The sequence below is a fragment of the Bactrocera dorsalis genome, chromosome 5 (genome assembly GCF_023373825.1).
Source record: "Bactrocera dorsalis isolate Fly_Bdor chromosome 5, ASM2337382v1, whole genome shotgun sequence".
Lineage (NCBI taxonomy): Eukaryota > Metazoa > Arthropoda > Insecta > Diptera > Tephritidae > Bactrocera > Bactrocera dorsalis.
This window is the reverse complement of record NC_064307.1, coordinates 13480186-13500466: the sequence shown is the minus strand read 5'-3', so window position 1 is coordinate 13500466 and position 20281 is coordinate 13480186. Positions and strand designations below refer to the sequence as shown.

The following is a 20281-nucleotide window of genomic DNA, read 5'->3' as shown; positions in this document are numbered from 1 at the left end:
CCAAAGCGGCGTTGAGTGAAATTCAGCAAACAAATCACAGCTGAGGAGTTTTGAGCCTCACATGTTCCACAACGCACTCAGCTTGAGACTGGCTTCTGACATGTTAGTGTTTAGTGTGTATGTGTGTGCGTTTCTGTGTGACGAAAATGACTATAAAAAGCGACAAATAAATTAAATACGGCAAATTTAATAATAACTGAGGCGCATAAAATCGCTCGGCGGCGGGTTTGGTCGGTATAACTGTGCGACCGCCTGCCCTACAATGAGCGACCCTAAGCGACTACCTGTTTACCTCGACTGACTGGTAGCTAAGCTCCACTTCAGACACACAAACAAACATATGTAGGTATGTATATACATATGTACATATATTCAGCGGTTTATTTCCAGCTCGAACTTTCCCTTCTCCACCCTTCCCCATCTTTCTCCACTTAATTGCCGCTGTGCGTTGTTATTTACCGTTTTTCATAAAAAGTCATTTAGTATTATATAAACACACACAAGCATACAAAGTTATGTGGTCATGAATACTCACATGTGTGTGTGTGTGTGTGTTTGCAAATGAAATCGTGTCGTCTCATCTCACTTTGCGTCGTTTCGGTTTTTTGTGGGTTTGTGGGATGCGCGAATATAAATAAAACTCAACCGAAAGCGCTTATACATTACAACAACAGCAACAACAATAACAAATAGCGGCAACAACAACAACAAATCCCACAAGCAATATTCACAGCAGCCGCAAATGTCTGAAACTAATTTTTTAAGTATCTGCAGGTGTTCGTTTTGAAACATCATCAACACGAACAACAACAACAACCCTACAGCAATATTGCTAGCGCACTGTATGCGCAACAACAATAATTGACAGCAACTAAATTAATAAAAACAGCAGTTGAAACGAATATAGGTACAGCGATATGTATAATTACAACAAAAACAACACGCCGAGTTAATATACATACATATGTATGTATGCTGACTTGTGACTGTGTGCGTGTGTGTGTGCATTCTATGCGCATTGCGAAGATGAGTGACGGCAGGCCTGGCCAGCAAAAACAAAAACCAACAAAACTGTCTCGAAGCCAATAAATTTCGTGGAACACTGATGCGTTATAAATTTATTGTTAAATAAAATTAAATAAATACAAGTGTAATTCGCTTGAAAACAGCAATAAATAAATATACTAGGTTATCAACGCAGCCACACACACTTATTATTATAGAAAGTGGCAAATGAAGATTCCACAACAAAACCTTTAAAATATTGTAAAAGTGTTATACATGTACATACATAATTAATTTAATTAAATAAAAATAACAACAACATTATATACATATTTATGTAATTTATAAAAATTAAATAAATATTTTTTTATTGAAAAAAAAGATTAATTAGAAATATTTTTTTTTTGTAAATTAGAAATAATAATATAAATAAACTAATTTAGTTGTTAATAAATTTTTTTAATTATTATAACAAAATAATTTACAAAAATACATTTAAAAAACTAATTTAAATTTATTATTTTTATTTGTAATCAAAAAATTTAGATGAGATTTAAATAAATAGAAATAATAAGTAATTAAATTAAATTTAAATAATTTTTTAAAGTTAATCAAATTAATTTTTCATTAAAAATTTAATTGCATTAGATTCAAATAAATCAAAGCAAAAATACAATTAATTAAATCAAATTATTATAATATAATAAAATTAATAAATAATTTTATAAAAATGTATCGAAATTAGTTACTTTTATTTTTCAGTAAAAAATTGTTTCATTACATTTAAATAAATAAAAATAATCAAAGCAATCTATTATAATAAAATGATTTGCATAGATAAACTTATTAAAAAAAATATACTTAAATTTTTCGTTAAAAAAATTATAAATTATGTATTTGAACAAATATAAATAATAATTAAATAATAATAATTTTAATTTATTAAAATTGTATTAAAAAATAAATTAATTAATTTATATTTTTCATTAAAAAAATTTCCTGTTTGAGATTAAAAATAATAATACAATTAATTAAAACAATTTAAATTAACAAATTAAACGAAATTGAAAAACAAAGATTATAAAAATTAATAAATATTTTTTTGTTAAAAAAGATAATTTGATGAGATTTAGACAAATAGAAATAATAATAAAATTAATTAAAAACATATTTATATGTAGTTTTTTACATTTTTTTTCTAAAAAATTGCTTTTTTTGTTAATAAATATTAATTAGATTATATTTAAATACGTAAAAATAGTCATAAAATTAACTAAACAAAATATTATATCAAAATTTTACACATAAATAAATTTACAAAAATTAATTAAATTAATTAGCGAAAAATTAAAATAATTAATAATTAATTAATTTAAAATTTGATAATTAATTAATTTAAAATTATTTGAATTAATTAACTTAAATTGTTTTAAATTTTCGCTAAAAATTAATGATTTTAAATTAATTAAAATAAAAAAATAATTAATAATTATAAAATATTAAATTAATTTTTTTTTTTAATTTTAATTAATTAATTTAATATCATTATTTTTTATTTATTTATTTATGTTAATTAATTCAAATAATTTTAAATTAATTAATTATTAATTATTTTAATTTTTCACTGAAAAGATAATTAGATTGCTTTTCAATAATTAAAAATTAAATAAATAAATTAATTAAAATTAATTACATCAAAATTTTATACATTAGAAATATATCAAAAATAATTAATTTAAATTGAATGTTTTTATTTTTTATTAAAAATTAATTAGATTTCAAATCTAATTAGTCAAATTGAAGTAATTTGTCACAAATAACACATTTGAATTGAGATAAAACAATACAAGCGTACGTTGAAATATTTTGAATTGAGTTAATTTTTATGAACCCTATAAATTATGAGCTGGCAAGAGATAATAAAATAAGTTAAATTCTGAAAAGTTAATTAAAAAAATAAATTATTTATTTTCTACACTGTGCAAAATTACAAAATTCTGCTGTTTTACTAAATTTTTTAATTTGTTGTTTAATTTTTTTAATTTGTTGTTTAATTTTTTTCACAGCACTCAGCATATGGTGGTGAAAATGCTTTCGTCTTCGTATAACTGGTCTGAAAAGTTCGTGAATAGAAAACAGAAGTTACTTTAAGCAAACTATAAACTTTAGAAAAATTGTAATTTTGAAGATAAAATGGAATTACAACAACAAAACTTAGCTTGTGCGCGCAGAAAGTGAGCTAGGCTAGGCTCAAAATCTGCAATTTGCTTCTTCAAGTCACCGTTACAAGCCCTTTCATAAGCAGCGCCGCAAGTAGGCTTACCGGGTGGCTATGTGGCTTGTAAGACTGTGTGAAAATACTTACATACATACATATGCACTGCCTGTTAATATGAAAATTACCTTCTTTATACATTCATACATACAGGTAAGTATATACCTGCACACTTAGCCATATACCTAACTGTACATACTTACATACATACATACATATGTTGGCATGAATTAACATATTGCGTACATTTGCGCTGTTGTTGTTGCAAATAAATTGCGTGCAAATGTTGTGCGCTTAGATTTAACATTTGTTGTCTGTTTTGCTGCTGCTGTTGTTGTTGCTTCTTTTTTATTTTGAATAATTGCTGAAAATGCGTTTGTTATTGTTGTTGCCGTTGTGTGTTTTTGCATTTGTATTGCATAGAAATGAGGTCATTGTAAATGCTTTGAAAAGTGTTTCACAACTACACACACACACATACACATACTCGTGCAAGCTGTTTTGCTTCGCTTTTTCTTTACTTTTTTTGCGCCGCTTCATTGTCCATCGTTCGTTGATTTGTTGCGCTTTTTTAGCGCTCTTCAAAGTGCTTGACACCTTAGCGTCACTATTGTTGCATGTACTAGATTTCTTTCGTTTATACATATATGTATGTACATACATATGTATGTACATGTATGTATGTATTTTTGTGTGTGTTTAGTTTGTTGATTTGATGGCATTTTGCACTTGGGCATTCGACAAAGTGGCGCTAATTTGACGTTTTTTGGCGGATTTCAGCACTTAAGCTTCGTTTTGATTGCTAAACTTTTGTCTTTTTATCCATTTAGTTATAATCAATTATTGTTAATATGTTTGAATTGAAGTAATTAAATGTTTTTTGTTGTAATTTTTTTAAGTTATAAAATAAAACTTGACCGATTTTCTCTAAAAATATTTTGTTCTCAGTTATTGCCTTTGAGAAAGCCAGGCAGAGAACCCGAGGCTGTGAGATCAACTTCTAGGTTTCTAAATTTATCATAGAAAAGTATGCATTGATAGTAAAACTTTAGTATTTATACCCAGAACAGGGACTATGAAGTTTGACAAGATACTTCTAACATCCAAAAGGTAAGGTCGGAGACCCTATAAATTATAATTATCTTAAAGAGCAAAAATTCTTCGTAAAACAAAAAAAAATTGAACCAGAGGAAATAGAAAACATATTTTATAGTTTTTCTTCTATAAAGGCGAAACGTACGCCATTCAAAGATGTACTACGTCCTGGAAACCCGACTGTCGAAAATCTCGAAAAAATAGTAGAAATTGTCGACCGTCTTATAAGCACTTTTTCCATCTCGCTGTAGTTAAACCTTTCACTGAAAGCGCAAAAAAACCTCATGGAATGAATTTCCATGCACAAATCGATGATAACACGATTGATGTAAGCCGAAAACGATTTCGTTCGATAGAAAGCTATAATGGAAGCCCAATGTTGAGGAGAGGGTGAGGAGGCATTAAGTGCCTAATATTGTTGTAAAGCTGGAGCTATTAGGAAGCAATAAGATCTCTTACCAAAAGATGTGCTTTGGTTTTACGAAACCGTAGTTAAGCCATTAATGTTCTATGGTGTATTTGGCTGGTGGAAGGCGCTTATTAAAGCCACGCTCGCTAAAGAGCTAGAACGTGTACAACGGGACGATATGAGTGATACACTACATAAAATGTAATGCCATTCTACATATGTATGTACATATATAGTCCGTGGACATAGCCGACAGATGCACTGCTGCGAAGGTTGCTATCAGACTCCGGGAAACTGGACACATTAAGGGCCTTAGAGAGAGTGACATTCCGAAATATTATCTCACTTCGGCTGCATCCCTGATAACTTAAACCACTATGCCGCAGAGCCAACTCTAATATACATACTTATGAGTGGGGCGCAGTTGCTGGAGAAAAGGCGCCGTGAGCTTTTTAGCGGAAAGATCTAATCTCAAGTGGTGGATTGGAGAGAGGCTTTCTGTCGGCAGCTCTCAATCAACTCTTGTTTCGGTCTGCTAGACCACTCTAGTGTCTTTCAAGCAGAAGTAGCAGCCACCAAGGTAGCAGGCATCAAATTAGCAGCAGATGTATTTCTCCGAAATGGGGCTCCTTTTAAAGAGGTATGCATCAACTTCAGAGCTACTATAGAGGCCTTGCGCTTGCTGACAATAAGCTCAAACTAATGTTTGTAATTAAAGAATGCATGATCTCATTAGCAGTAGCATCAAGCCACTTCAATATAAAACTAGTCTGCGTCCATGGCTATAAAGGAACCGTCGTAAATTGTTATGTCGATGAATTTGCAAGATATGGCATCCTAACTCAAGTTCCATGAGGATGGGAACAAGCAGTGGTTCCCCTGTTTTCTTGCAGACGGGCGGTGAATCAATTTGCTCAACAAATTTTGGTCAGCAGTCAGCATTTGTGGGGTTGCCAAAGCGTTCTGGTTCAGGGTGGAATATAAAAGATCCATTGAACTGCCTAGATCTTACAAGGCTAACATCGCCGTAATGATATACATACCTCCTAACTGGACACTACCCCATTTGCACTCACACGGTGAGACTAAAGATTTTGTAGGACGCAACTTGTCAAAGAGGTAGATAAGGTGGAAGCATCTAGACAAATTCTCCTTCACTGTTTAGCTTTCGCCAGACTAAGGTTGAAGTATCTCGATTGCCACACTTTTTCGAACGCGACGAATGTTTAATGGATTTGTTATAAGCGGCCTCAAAAAAATTGTGAAAGGCACAAGCCGTATTATCGATATCCAACAGCCTTTTTGGTCCATACCTAGGAGTCCTTGGCAAAAAAAGTATGAGCTCCTAGATGTTCGGCAATAAAATCGGTTGAAAACTCTCCCCAGACCCTATTTAACTAAAAAGCTTTATGTAACTGAAGGTACTTCCCTGGTTTTATTCCTTGCAAGTTGCAGGAGTGTGAAATGTTCGGTTATACCCGAACTTAGCCGTTTCTGAATTCCTTTACTATTATAATTACTTTTGCTTTATTGCTAGCTACACGCTTTTTATTGCACCAACACATGCTCCTACAAATTTTTGCAAACTTTTTTTATTTCTAATTAAGTTTTTTCATCGAATTCGCTTTTAATGAATATCCGTTTGTGTGAATGTGTGTGAGTGTGTCTATAATGTGCATTTTATTATAATTTGTCATCTGCGTCAATGCGAAGCTCATTTGCAATACAAATGTTTTTTTTCAGATAAATTTTTATGATTAGGCGCAGCGACACACACACACGCACAGACGTACCCACATAGTTAAAAAATTTATATGTATTTGCATACAAAAACGTTAATCGGATACGCCACATACTCGTACACTTGCCAACTCTTGTCCCGTGTGACTGTCTGACGGACTACTCCAGTTCGAATTCCAAGGAGCGGATTTTCCCCGATTCACCAAGAAAAAATTTTAATTAATCGACACTTTTTTTAGCCGAAAACAGAAAAAACGCTTCTACTAAAACAATTCCAACTGGTCAAGCCACTTATTAAGATTAGCATTTCTGCTCTTGTTGTTGTTTTCATGTTTTTTGTTGCTAATAAAAATAATACACCTGAGTATTTATGCAGATTAATGGGCGCCCTTGCGTCCATGTGACCGAACGTGTTCGCTTTTATTCGTATTTACATACATACATACATATGTATGCTTGTATGCTTGCATGTGTATGTGTGTATGTGTGCGCTTGTTGGTGCATCACTGCCACATTATACGGATTTTTATTGCTCCGCAGACTTGTTCGCGCACATTTTTTCTTCTATTCGTTCCACTCGCGCTGTCAGCTCATCAATTTCAATAAAACTACAACAACAACAATAACATTGACAACAAATTATACACCTGATGGCGCTTATCCGTTATCTGCTTTATGCGCTAGTTGTTATTGCTATTGTTGTTGTTTGATCATAACTTTGCAAACTAGTTTCAGTGCCAACTGTGGTCTAAGCTGCCTTAAATACCTGAAAATATCGAAGTAATCGGTTTTTTTTGTACATATATTTAATTATCACTGCTCCATCTACTTTACTTATTCTTTGTATGAGAAAGCGCGTTGTGATTAATTTGAGCCAACGCTTAAGCTCACACGTGTGTCGGCTAAATCTTCGGCGCTGCGAGCGCTTTGGTCGCAGTACAGTTAAATCGAAAAATTACCGTAGTTACTTAGGTATATTTGTATATATGTATAAATATATACAAGTATGTATATATGTATGTATGTATGTCTTGTCTTGGAAACTTGTTTGAAGTGATCTTGACGTGTCACGATTTAATTATCTAATTTTTTATTGTTTTGTATTTTTTTTTTTTTTGTCTTCCAAGAACGTCGCGTAGCCATTTCTACCTGTTCGGTTCGGTAATTTCCATAGACGTAATAAATTTTTAACTACGATTGAATAATAAATTTTTGTAAGACGTGAGTTCGTCAATTGACTTTCTGCTGCTTTCAGAAAGAGCAAAATTGATGAGAAAATAAAGAGGAGCTTCTACTTTGATGCCACTCCATGCTCTATGCTAGACTTCTGAGTACTAAATTTTAAATTTAAGTTTCGAGTTTTTTGTTAAATTTATTGAAACCTTTATACTTTTACTCTACTCTACTCCAATCGCGGCTTCATCTTCTTACTGATGTGTGGTAAAACTCTTCTTGTTCTGATTATTTCAATACAGTGATGATCGTCAAATTCTTTGTCGCCACCAGTTATTACTGCATTAAATACTTTCAGCGCTGAAGATTTCCTTTTCCATCCTTGCATTCGAAACAAAATTTTTCACCAATGTAGTCGCTCGCTTTAGTCGCTGAACTATAGTGCAATATACACCTACGTCCACGGGAAACTTATCGCTATACTTTCTTAAGATTAGTTAGTTCGAAATTTGCTTCAATTTTGATTTTTTTGTTTTTAGTAAGCTATACATATATTATATTAACTAATTATAACTATGATCTTTGATTTATTACGTTTAATGGGTAAAACACATTTCTTAGGATCTCTTTCTAGGGCATCCCATTGTTATCACCTAGTATGTAAGAATCTGAAACTGCCAGCATGAGAGACGAATTTCTATATAAGTATAGCGTTAAATATGTTCCACGAAAAATTTACGCCAATGTAACACCTTTTAGCGAGAGTGTTTTTAAGTTCGATTTCAAAGCTTACAATGTTTTCGGTGCTTTAGATGACCACAGTGTTGGTTCTGGCTGAATTGAACCAAAAAAGTTGGGCTTTACAGGTGATTATAGTTATTACATTTCTTCTATCCTTACCATGTTATTCTCTATTTAAATCTAATGTTTTTTAGTAGAAAACTATATTATAATTTAGCTTATATTTTAGATAATATATTTTCAGATGTTTTTCTGGCCTTGTTGATCAATAAATAGTGTTATTTTAATACATTTCACTGCTGCTTGTTTATTAAAGACTTACCCTAAATACCAACCGTCATCCAAATGACTCTTTCCGGCGAACTCAACACACGTTGAACTTTACACTGCTGCATCGTTTTTCGTTAAAATCAAACATGATCTGTTACAAGAGTTATCATTATGATTAGATGAAGATCGAAGAACTTCTAATTGGGCTTATGTGAGCTGAAACTTGATTGTACAGCGAATGCGGTTTCGTTAAAGTTGATGTCTATTTAAAATACTGTGTGGAAATGACAACTGCACAAAGTACGCTGCTTAGATTCTACTATAATTCCTCGGCTTAGATTCTACTTAAGCCTATAATTGCTCAGTAGAAATCCAATCAAAAAATCTTAAAATTCAATATTCACGCTGCGTTCAGCACCCTACTTTAGATCAGCGAATACTGAGAGTTATAATTGTACTCAGATCTTCCATGAGATTATTCCCTTACTCGCTATTTTTCCTTTTTTTCACTTTCTTGACTAAGCTTAAAGCGTGAATTGGAAACCGACTTTATTAAGCGGTACAATTTGCTCTTTCCTTCTTCTTCCTGCCTGAAGATTTGCAATTAATTTTTTAACAAAAACAAAATTAATGGAAATATGATTGTGCTCAGCTTGAAATACATATATGGAGTTGTGTTAAATAACAATATTTTTTTTTTTTTAAATTTCGAAAACAACATTCTAGTTGAGCTGAAACTCCGCCTGCTGAAATTTTCACGAAAAAATCAATATATTTTTGTTTAATTTGCAAGTAAAGCATTTTTTATAGTTTAGCTGCAGTTTTAATGAACTAAATATATCCAAAAAAAATTAAAAGAAACTTACCTTTACATATTTCTTAAAAAATTTGTTTTTCCAAAATTATCGCCTTTGTTGATATAAAAACTAGAGCTTTAGTAATTGTTTCAACTAAATTTATTTGCTTTTATGATAATATTCGCTTATTACTGTTTGTATTTATTAATTTCATTAACTTATATTGCAGAAATAAACTAAATACATAACTAAGCTTTTTTGAAGGAACTATTTTTAAAGCTTGAAGAACTACAGTTATTTTTTGTATTTTACAACTTAGCGAAACATTTTATGACTGATTTGTATGTTAAAAGAATTATGAATGTAATAATAATATGTTATGTAAATAAAAATATGAAACTTATAATGATAATAATAAAAACACAAAAAAAATATTAGTGCTAAACAATAATAATCAAATTATGATGCTAATATTTATGTTGCTGTTGGTAAGATTGTAGAAAAGAGTAAAAGTTTGTGTGTTGCATGAATAAAGAGAATTTTATTTGCCGCTCTAAAATGCTGTCGAGGTGGGAAATTTGAAAAATAAAATTGAAAAAAAAATTCTAGTTTTTGGATCATAAAATTTGAAAATAAAATTTAAAAAATATAGTAATTTTTGAATTGTGAAATTTCAAACAGAATTGGATAAAAATATATCTTTTTTTGGATTGTGAAATTTGAAAAGAAATGAAAAAAATATATCTATTTCTGGATTGTGTAGTTTGAAGAAAAATATGCCTATTTTTTGGAGATAATTTTAAAAATTAAAAATAATTACTGAAATGAAAATATTTTCTCTAATAAGCATAAATTATTGTATAAAATTTAAACAATTATAGAAATGAAACTTATTCTCTTTTATTTTTGTGGAAATTAGCTTATAATATAAAAAAACATTTTCTCTGCGTAATTGATTTCAAAAATGCTTGAGAAATCACATTTTCTCAATAACTATGTACATTATAGTATTATAAAAAATAAAAAAAAGAATAAATAAATAATAAGTATTACTGTGCTTCCGATAAAGGCTTTTAGCAAGTTAGCTTTTTGGATATTTTTTTCAACTCGCAAGTATTGCCGATGTGAAAAAATATGGTGGAAAAAATAAAAATAATATTGTTAGTGTAAAATGTCATTTGAAAATCAATGATATTTTTTTAATATGTTTTTTATGTCGGTGTTTTTGTTAGTCTCAAAACTGGGTTAAGAAATTTTAACATACTTTTTTTATCTTTTTGGCAAACGGCGCCGCTATTTATTGAATTTTTAAGAAGTGTTAAGCATAAAAGTTTTAAAAAACTCAAAAAACGAAGTTCAAAAATAATTTTAATTGCTCTCAAAACTTCTTCGATACATTTTTGTTTAAGTTTTTTACTATTCTTTAATTATTCCACCACGGTTTATTTAGTTTCTAAGATTTATGCATTGAAATTGCAAAAACTATGAATTGTAATTCAAATACAAAACTATTATACTCCATAGCAACATGTTGCTGGGATATAATTATTAAGTATAGTTCAGAAATAAAGTCCGTAAATAATTTCTGTTGCACTCAAAACTTTTTTGCAAAGTTTTTTTTTAAGTTGTTTACTACTTTTTGGTTGTTACAACCTGTTTAATTATATTTTTTTTAGCACAATTATGAATTTTTGTTCAAAAAATAAATTTCAAAAATAATTTAAATGTTGCAAATAGTTTTTATAAGAGAAAAATAATTTTATGAAAGATAAAAAAGTTTTAGTTCTTTTTTTTTTTTTGCCCCCAAAATTATAAATTTCGTTGCCATAAAACTTTAAAATGAAAATTTAAGCATTTGAAAATTATTATTTTGTCTTTATATTAACTAAATATTATAAAAAAAATATAGCGACAACAAACTATAAAATATTTTCATTTTTGCAAGCAAAAATTATATCTGTAATCAAATAAAATATAATTATTTCAAATTTTCTAGATTTTTGAAATTTAAAAAAAAAAATTTTTTTTTTTTAATTGTTAAGTAAATGTGTTCTGAAATATAATTAAACTAAACGCCACTTAGAGCTTTCCGACCACAATTTTGTCCAGCAAATAAACAAAATATAGTACATTCATTTCTAATTTTCGATAGTTTTGAAAACTTTCGGGCGAGCTGTAAAGGAAAGTGTATGCAAATTTAGATGTCCACTACTTTGAAAAATAAAATATATTATTGTGAAAACTAAAAAAGTTGTATTAAAAATTAAAAATGTTATATTGAAAACTACAACGGCTCTCTTTATTCCAATGCAACTAACACAAATGGTTTTTTCCTGCTCAAAACATGAATTTTGATCGCATTACCAAAAGCCTGCTTCTCTTCAACCCTGCGAAATTTTCCGTACTCCAAGAAAAGTTTGACTTCATACTCGCCTTAGAAATACTCTACTGTTTCTAACAAGCCCTCAACTTGCACTAAAAACTAATTGCCCTGATGCCAGTCCAAATTTTTTTGTGAAAAGAAAAAAATGTGTTTTTTGTTTTTTCAAATTAATAGTCAATTTTTTCTTCATTTTATTCGACCAACTTAAATGTCTATAACAGTCTTTAACAACAAAAATTTTATACAATTCATACGATTATTAGTTTTTTCATTTTTTTCCACACATATTCATATGCATATATCAGTATATATATGTGTGCGTTTATATTCATTTTTACATGCTTTACATTAAGGTTTCTGCTTAAATTATAGGATACAGCTGCTTAACTAAATAAATTACAGATTTTCACATATTTTTTTTTAAACAATATTTCCGCCAAACTAACGAAAACGGGTAACACACACATGCTGGTGTATGTGTGTGTGTGCTATACAACCTATAGACTACGCTTAGAACTAGCATTCTTCTGCTTCTGCGACACGCCAAATCAACAACTCACCGTTTCGCCGCTGGGCAATTGTTGGTGTTGTTGTTGCTGTTGCGCTGGCTGCTGCTGTGATTGCTGCGCTTGTTGTTGTTGCTGCTGTGCTTGCTGTTGTTGCTGCTGCAGCATCTGTGCCTCCCACTGTTGCTGTTGCAGCTGCAGTTGTTGTTGCATATGCAACGCCATTGTGGTGTGGGCAGCAGCAGCTGTCATATTTGTGCCGGGCAGGATGGTGTTCGGTGCTTGACGATCAGCCAACGGCTGTCTCAAGGCAGGACTAGATGTGGCGGAGTTTAGTGCGCTGTTTTGTTGTTGCTGTTGCAATGAGGCGCTGCTATAGCTGCTGTCGGCGCCTGATAGGCGTTCAGCCAAACGCTGTTCATTCTCCTCGCTATTCATGCTTGTGTTATGTACCGAATCGTCGGACATATTTAGCGCGCTGGCCGCATCGAAATTGGCAATCTCGGGATGTGCCTCCAGCTCGGTTTGTAGATCGCAAATGTAGTCGATGACGTGTTGGATGATCTCCAGCTTGGAGAGTTTGCGATTTTTCGGCATGAACGGCACGAGATCCTTCAGTTTGGAGAGGTACATTTTCATTTCGGCATTTTCGCCGTCACCGCGTTGTGGCGCATGGCGTGCGATGCGTCCGTTCGGATTCATGGGCGGCATGGAGGCACCTGTTTGACAGACGGCGGTGAGGGATTTCATTTTTGAAATGACTGCTTTACGTTCTTTGAGAAGAATTTTGGCGGTTTTTTTGTGCGACGGTCGTCGTTGGCGGCCGTGTGCGAGGTTTAGATTAAAGAAGTTTTTTTGGTGAAATTTCTGATTTACAGAAATTTTTTTTATTTATTTGTTTTTATAAGGGGCTTGTAGTGTTTTTTATGTGGGTGTATTATGAAACCACACACTTTCTTTTATTTATTTGAAAATTTTCAAAAATGTTCACTTTTTGGTTTTTTAATTCAGATTTTGAAATCACTTTATTTGTGAAACTCTTGTTTTTTGTTTCTCAATTTTATTTTTTTCAATTCTTGTAACACGTACGTTTGCTTGTGATCGCCCGTAATCCGTATAGACGTGGCGCGTTTGATTTACAGTTGGCACAAACACGCACTCGAAATTTTTTCAGTGGCGCTGAGATTTTTTTCTTATGTCTCTTTTTTGGCTTTTTCAACTTTTTTGCTTAACTTTGCCGTTAAATGCTTTGCGCGTTTTCAATTGTGACCGTCCGCTTTGAGTAACACACTCGTTATGGCTATTCACGCTCTGAGCACGGCTATTTATACGCGCCGCGCCGTAAACTCCGCCTTTTGTGAGGCGCCTCAGCGCTCGCAGTGGCTATCCGCTCGCCATGCTCATGCCCTGTACCAGCTGTGCATTAGAGATGTATGCAGAGCGGCGTGTGAGCAAAAGAGTGCATTGGAGACCAGTTGCCGGTTGGTCAATGGTTCGTGCTGTATGGCTGCAGTGTTGCCTGCAGTGAGCGAGGCATCTTCTGTGGCAGGGAGCGTGTGCATTTAGTGGTCTTGTAGATTCCAGTTTACGCTACAACTGTTAGTGATTGCGTTTGTAGAGATTTGTTGTTATGAAGAGGGGAAATGCATTTTATGTGCTAATGTACGGTTAACAGCGATGGTTCTGCTTAAGTCGGCATTAAATTAACAGCATCTTTATTGATGAAAATATTTGAAGAAGTGGCGCTTGTACTATTGGAGAGCACGATTCTGTAGGCAATCTAGTTGTTGGGGCAATGAAATGTTGGAGTGTCGAGAAATGATGCTAACACATGCAACAGGCGAAGAATTGTTCGAAGTATATTTAAAAATGTTAAAAGGGAGAACACATTTGAAGCTTGTTTCAGGTGTAAGAGCCAAAAAATATTCTAAGTGGTTTAAATTAATATTAAATGGTATTTTTAAAAGTATTTTTAATATATTTGTATGCAATTTCGCTCTTTGAAGAGACTTTACACATTCATTATATTTTAAGGATACAATTTTTACTCGAAGGTGTCTTCAATTATTGGTCTAGGTGATAAACTAAGGTCATAGAAATTTTCATTCCAGCTTAAGTATGTAATCAATTACAGAAAACGTGCATTCGTTTGCATTTATCTTCCTTAAATAATCTCCGAAATATATAAATGAGATTCTGTAAATTTTAACATATTTCTCTTTCTTCTTTTAATTTTTTACATTTACGTTGCATTTTTGAAAACCATTCGATTATAAACGCTTATAAAGACTTTTTCCCCTTTAGACAAAGTGTGTAATATACGAGAATGATGAGCCAATCCATGTTCTGCTTAGTTCTTAACAGCCCTGCAACCTAATTTTAGTCAGTAAATTGATGTCATAAAAATACCCCTTTCTTAACTCTAGCATTACAGCTATACATTTTGCCAAACTACCTAAAAATGTTTACAGCATATTCATAAAAGTACTCCAATAACTTCTAACTACTCCTTCTGTTAACTGTTTTAAAGTTTAACATTACAGCTATACTTTTTACCTTACCCAAAAATGTCTACAGCGCTCTTAGCATAGCACTGCAATAACTTATTCTTATTACTCCTTCTGTTAACATCAACAAATGTTATGTTAACGCCGCTTAACGCTTACTCCTTTCCTAAATGTACTTTCAACACCTTGCTTCAATTCTGTTCTTAATAAAAATGTTCACCCCTGCTAGTACTCCTGTTACAGATCCACCAATATTACATACCTGTAACTGTTCTTAACATTTCATGCTACCATCAACACTTTACCCCTCCTTTAAGTATGTTATTAGCGCACCATTAAATCGCCATTAAATTAAATCGCTTTAAAAAATGTCTACAATTATCCTTCTTGTATGAAATGTTCAATTCTCTACACCACAGTAACATCGTTCAACATTTGTATTAACATTTTATGTAAACTGGGACATATTACCCCTTCATTAAGCACAATTTTGTTGCACTTATGAATGCCTATCTTTATAAAGTAACAAACTGTTGAAAACAAGAACTCTACAACATAAGCTGCTCCTTCAATGCTCTGTTAAAATCTCTCTAGCTTAACAGCTGCATGTTAAATGACAGTTGATAATTCTTTTAAGTCCAGTTAGTAAGTGTTGAGGTTTGGATCTGATACTGTTTAAAATTATACAGAAAATTTCTACAAACTGCTAGGAAATCTTTTCTTTCCTCTTTTTTTTAATTGTCATAAATTTGACTGTTCCTGTTAGTTACAGTGCATTACTCCACCTCTATATTAGTGTAGATTAAATTACATATGGATCGTCCCTTCACACTCTTTGGTATATGTATATTTGATGAACAAAATTTCTACAAAATATCAGTTTTAACAATTATAACTACAGTTATGTATATGCCACAGAGTAAAAATCCATATTTCATCTAGTTTATATTACCTTCATAGTATATCTCAAGCATGTACTCTAACATGTACATGTACTTTAACAGCATACCCCTACATTAAGTTTGCAATCTACCACTTATTGAAAACTTAAAAATCCTCCGAACATTTTCTCTTGTTTCGCTCAAATCTCCATAAATAATTTAGGAGCTACTCCTTCTATACAACATTCCTTAAATCTTAAGCCTCTGTTATTGACAGCATAACTACTACCCCTTCGACAAATAAATGCAATGCAAATAGCAGCATACGTACCTCTCTCCTTTAGTTGCATTGCTGTTGCATTATGAGCAGTCTCCGCACTGCCAACAAGTCTACAATGCGCTCATATAAAATTTCCTCGCTCAGCTGTCAATGCATTTTGCTCTAAAAAGCAGCTCTGCTATTAACTAGTGCTCAACGCATTCGCATGCCACTCCGTGTTCTCACATAAATCGACTTTTACTGACCTGCGCTCACTAACCTCGTACTCTGACTGTGGTAACTGCACTGTGATTGGTCGGCTTTGATTTTTCGGCCATGCGATTCATTGCCGTCTTGCGACGCATTTCTTTTGTAGAGTAGCAATAATATATTTATGATTTATTTGGGAGCATGAAATTGTGGCCTCGCTGCGCTCATGCATAGGAAACAATTAATTTATTGAGCGTAATAATTAGTTAGCTGCACTCTACAATAATATTAAGGGAAAAGTCAGTCGCTCTCACACGCTCTCCCACTCTCTATTGCTGCCGCACAGTTGTGTTTAACATTTCGGTTTTGTGAATGAAATTTCCGTTTATCAAGCGTTTCTAATGCCAAGTCTTTTGTGCTTAGCACAGCATTGATGTTGGTTCATTATTTTCGATTTTTCGATTTCTTTTGTATCGTTTATACAATGGGGTTTTAAAGTTCATCAAAGCGCTGACCACTTGCTGTCTACTTCTTAGGCTTTGTGACTTTGTCAGCCATGTCACCAGCACTTCAAAATCCCGTCCATTCAATAAACGGCGGATTTTTATGCTTTCAGAACAAATAAACGGTTAAATGATACTGTGTCCATTTACATTCAGAAATAATATTACGAGTATATTGTCATAGGCTGTATAGAAGTGTGGTCATTCATGGATCTCTAGACATTTTTCTAAATGAAATAATATTATAATATTTTTTTTTAACTATTGGTGTATTGGTGTCGAAGAAGACATGATTTCAGTCAACTGTCAACTTTCTTGGGCATCTACTATATTATTACGAGTATATATGTATGTGTGTTTTTACATACAATATGCATATGGTATATATAATATGTACATATGCATGTTTGTAGATTTTTTAATATATGTATGTATTTGTTTGTTATTGTCGTTCATATTTTTCATATTTATTTATTGCTGGGCATTCTGGGAATATGACACTTTCTAGCTTTTGAATAAATATCTGCCGTTTTTGCCTCCTATTTGTTTATTATTTATTTATTTTATTTTTATATATGTATGTACATATGTCCATCTTAATCGCAGTATACAATTATGAATGAGCTTTGTTATGGAAACTATTTTTTGCTGAGCTTGTCTTTTCTATGAAATATTTATAAACGAAGCAGTAATTCGAGAATTAAAATAAAAGTAATGGCATTTTATTCATTGGAGCCTTAAAAATTTGATTGAATAATAAATTTGTATTATATATACATACGTATATTATATATTGCTAAAAAAATTGTTAGTAAGAATATAATGTTCATTATGGCTCGAAATCGTCGATGTATTACTATCAGATTTGGTACCTTATGAACTTATATTTTAGGTCATAAACTCGCTTAGCCTTATTACTACATTTTGCTTAATGTACGTGATGTTTATACGAGTATTGTATTAAAATCAACCTACTGAACTCAAATGAGATATACTATGCATGTACATATGTTATATTGCAAAAGAAAAAAAACAAAAGAATATTCAAAATTTTTTCTCTTCATAATAAATACATATGTTTTTCATGTAAATCCATATTACAAAAACTCAACCCAAAGTGGCTGAATTTAATATTTTTAGTATACCAGAAAAATATCAACTAGAGAATTGCAAATCATTATATCAAGGATATGAGATTTACACTCAGATATATACCAATTTCATTCATCTTAAGCATTATATCACACTTTATTTAGGAAAACGTGACCACTTAATTTCACTAAAATATCACGAGCCCTGACTAAGAAAAGAGTTTTACATTAATTTTTTTTTAACTCATGAATTTGTATAATCTAGAATGTGTTTCCATGCCATTTTATAAAGATAACTCACACAATGATCGATATATTTCATTTGATTTTGAGTACGCTAGAATAACGAAAATCGGTATATAGCAACTGGGACTGATTTCACGCATTTTCGGGTTTAAACTATAATACATCCAATATTATACATTCACTTAATTTTGCTAAAATATCTTACATATTGACCTTTATATATGTACCTTATAAGGTCAACCGGAAGTTAGAAATTATTCCATTAGATATTTGAGAGATAAGAGTGCCATTTTCACATTAAAATCCGGCAAGGGCCGATGGATTACCGACCGAGCTATTCAAATATGGCTGCGAAAAACTGAGAAGGTACATGCATGCCCGACGATTGGACTTTCTATCCTGTAACTTCTTCAACCTATTTCTGGAAAAAACATTTCGAGCTGCAGAGCTAAATAGAGAAGGTATAAGCTTCTACAAGTGTGTACAGCTGCTTTAATGGTGTCTGCGCCAATAATGAAGAAGTTTTTTATGATCCGATGTTTTCGAAAGACACAAAGTTATTTGAAAAAAAAAACATTCTCGCAATTTTATTAAGATAAATGGGTACTATTGGTCAATAAGTGCGATATAGAGTCAATCAGATTTTTGAGAATCTTTCTACTAGGTACATGGGAGTAAAAGAAACTCTTGACCTGATTCAAGCCCTTTTCAACTTACAGAGATATCTCTATCAGGTAATGATTCTATCAGAATTTTAAAAATATATCTCACACATTGACCGATAAGTCAGTCTGTGGCCAACATTTTTGGTATTTGGGAGGCTTGAACAGTTATGGTCCCATTATGACAATTTTTATGTTTGGAAAATGAAAAACATCAACTGGAAAATAAAATGGGTTTATATGGAAAATAGGCGTGGTTGTGGTCGGATTTCGCCCATTTTCGCAATAAATTATAGGGATGTCATGTGATACCCATTGATCGAGTAAGACCTAAGTTCTGGCATTTGACTATTATACTCTGTAACAACAGCTTGCAAATAGTATAAAAAAATTATTTAGTATTTTTTTGTTTTAAATAGTTATTTTCAGGTAGCCCAAATATACAATACAGGTTAATAAATACATATACATATGTATGTATATACATACATATACTAAATCCCAACTATCTACCCACATACTTACATATGTACGCATGGTACTCACTCATCATTGGCGCATAGTGAAATGATTTCATAACAGCACAGCAAATCTATATATCATCGCTGCCGGTGATAGAATCCAGGTGAACATCAAACTGTCAGTTGAGCTGCCACTTCATTTAATTTCAAAACAAATATGCAGTCGTTATTGAAAATTCCCAGCAACGCAGCTAAAAAGCATATTCACACATTTCTACACATCTACAAACACACCTAAACGCATGTGTGCATGTTTGTGTGTTTGTTTGTGTGCTTGTTTGTACGATTTAGTGTAAGAAATTTGTGTAAACATCAACAATTTCAGCCGTAAAAATTCTCACTAAAGAAAGAACACTTAAATGCCAAAAGGCGAACCACAACAAAAACAACAACAACAGCAAAAGACCAAGTAATAAAAACTTACGCAGAACAAAAAAGCTGAGAAAAAAATCAAACAAAAAACGCTGCAAACCAAAATGAAACCACTTAAAAAACCACATCCTATCGGACTGCCTTTGAGGCGGCTCACCTGCGAACGCGCAGCAACAACAACAGCCGAAGGTGCTTTCGTATAAAAAGCACATGAGCTGGAATATGTATTTATATATGTTTTTGGGGTTGTGTGTATAAGTTTTGAATTGCAATACACAGTTATCCAACAAAAAAATATTTTTTAACAACAACAACATGGGTCGCTTTCAATTACAACATTTTTTAAGCGAAACACCGTTAAAATGAGCCGACACGCTGACAAAACATTGGAAATTTTCTTGTCGAAATATGCAAATAACTTCGGATTCGCATGACAGCGAAGCATGCGCAACGGCGAAAAAGCGCAAATTGCACTCAAACACACACACATGCACACACAGGCAGACAAACAGAGGTAAAGCCATGCAGCAGAAGGGCAACGTGTTAATGGTGCATAACACACTGCGAATTCTTTCGAAAAAAAATTAACTTCATAAAACCGACACCGACAGCCAACAAAGGCTCAACAGGTACTA

The 20281-nt window shown here is 32.1% G+C and overlaps 3 protein-coding genes across 3 annotated transcripts in view; 1 reads left to right on the top strand and 2 right to left on the bottom strand.

Moving 5' to 3' along the window:
- Window positions 1-20281, bottom strand: part of LOC105224421 (putative uncharacterized protein DDB_G0271606) — a 632600-nt gene that overhangs the window by 387897 nt on the left and 224422 nt on the right. The gene's annotated exons all lie outside the window — the stretch shown is intronic.
- The window catches only part of LOC125778985 (uncharacterized), a 201931-nt gene that overhangs the window by 84733 nt on the left and 96917 nt on the right, over window positions 1-20281 (top strand). The window lies entirely within an intron of this gene.
- Window positions 11872-13702, bottom strand: LOC105224429 (protein extra-macrochaetae). Its single transcript, XM_011202505.3, has one exon. It carries the CDS (start codon window positions 13142-13144, stop codon window positions 12437-12439), a length of 708 nt encoding a protein of 235 aa, XP_011200807.2. The 5' UTR covers window positions 13145-13702; the 3' UTR covers window positions 11872-12436.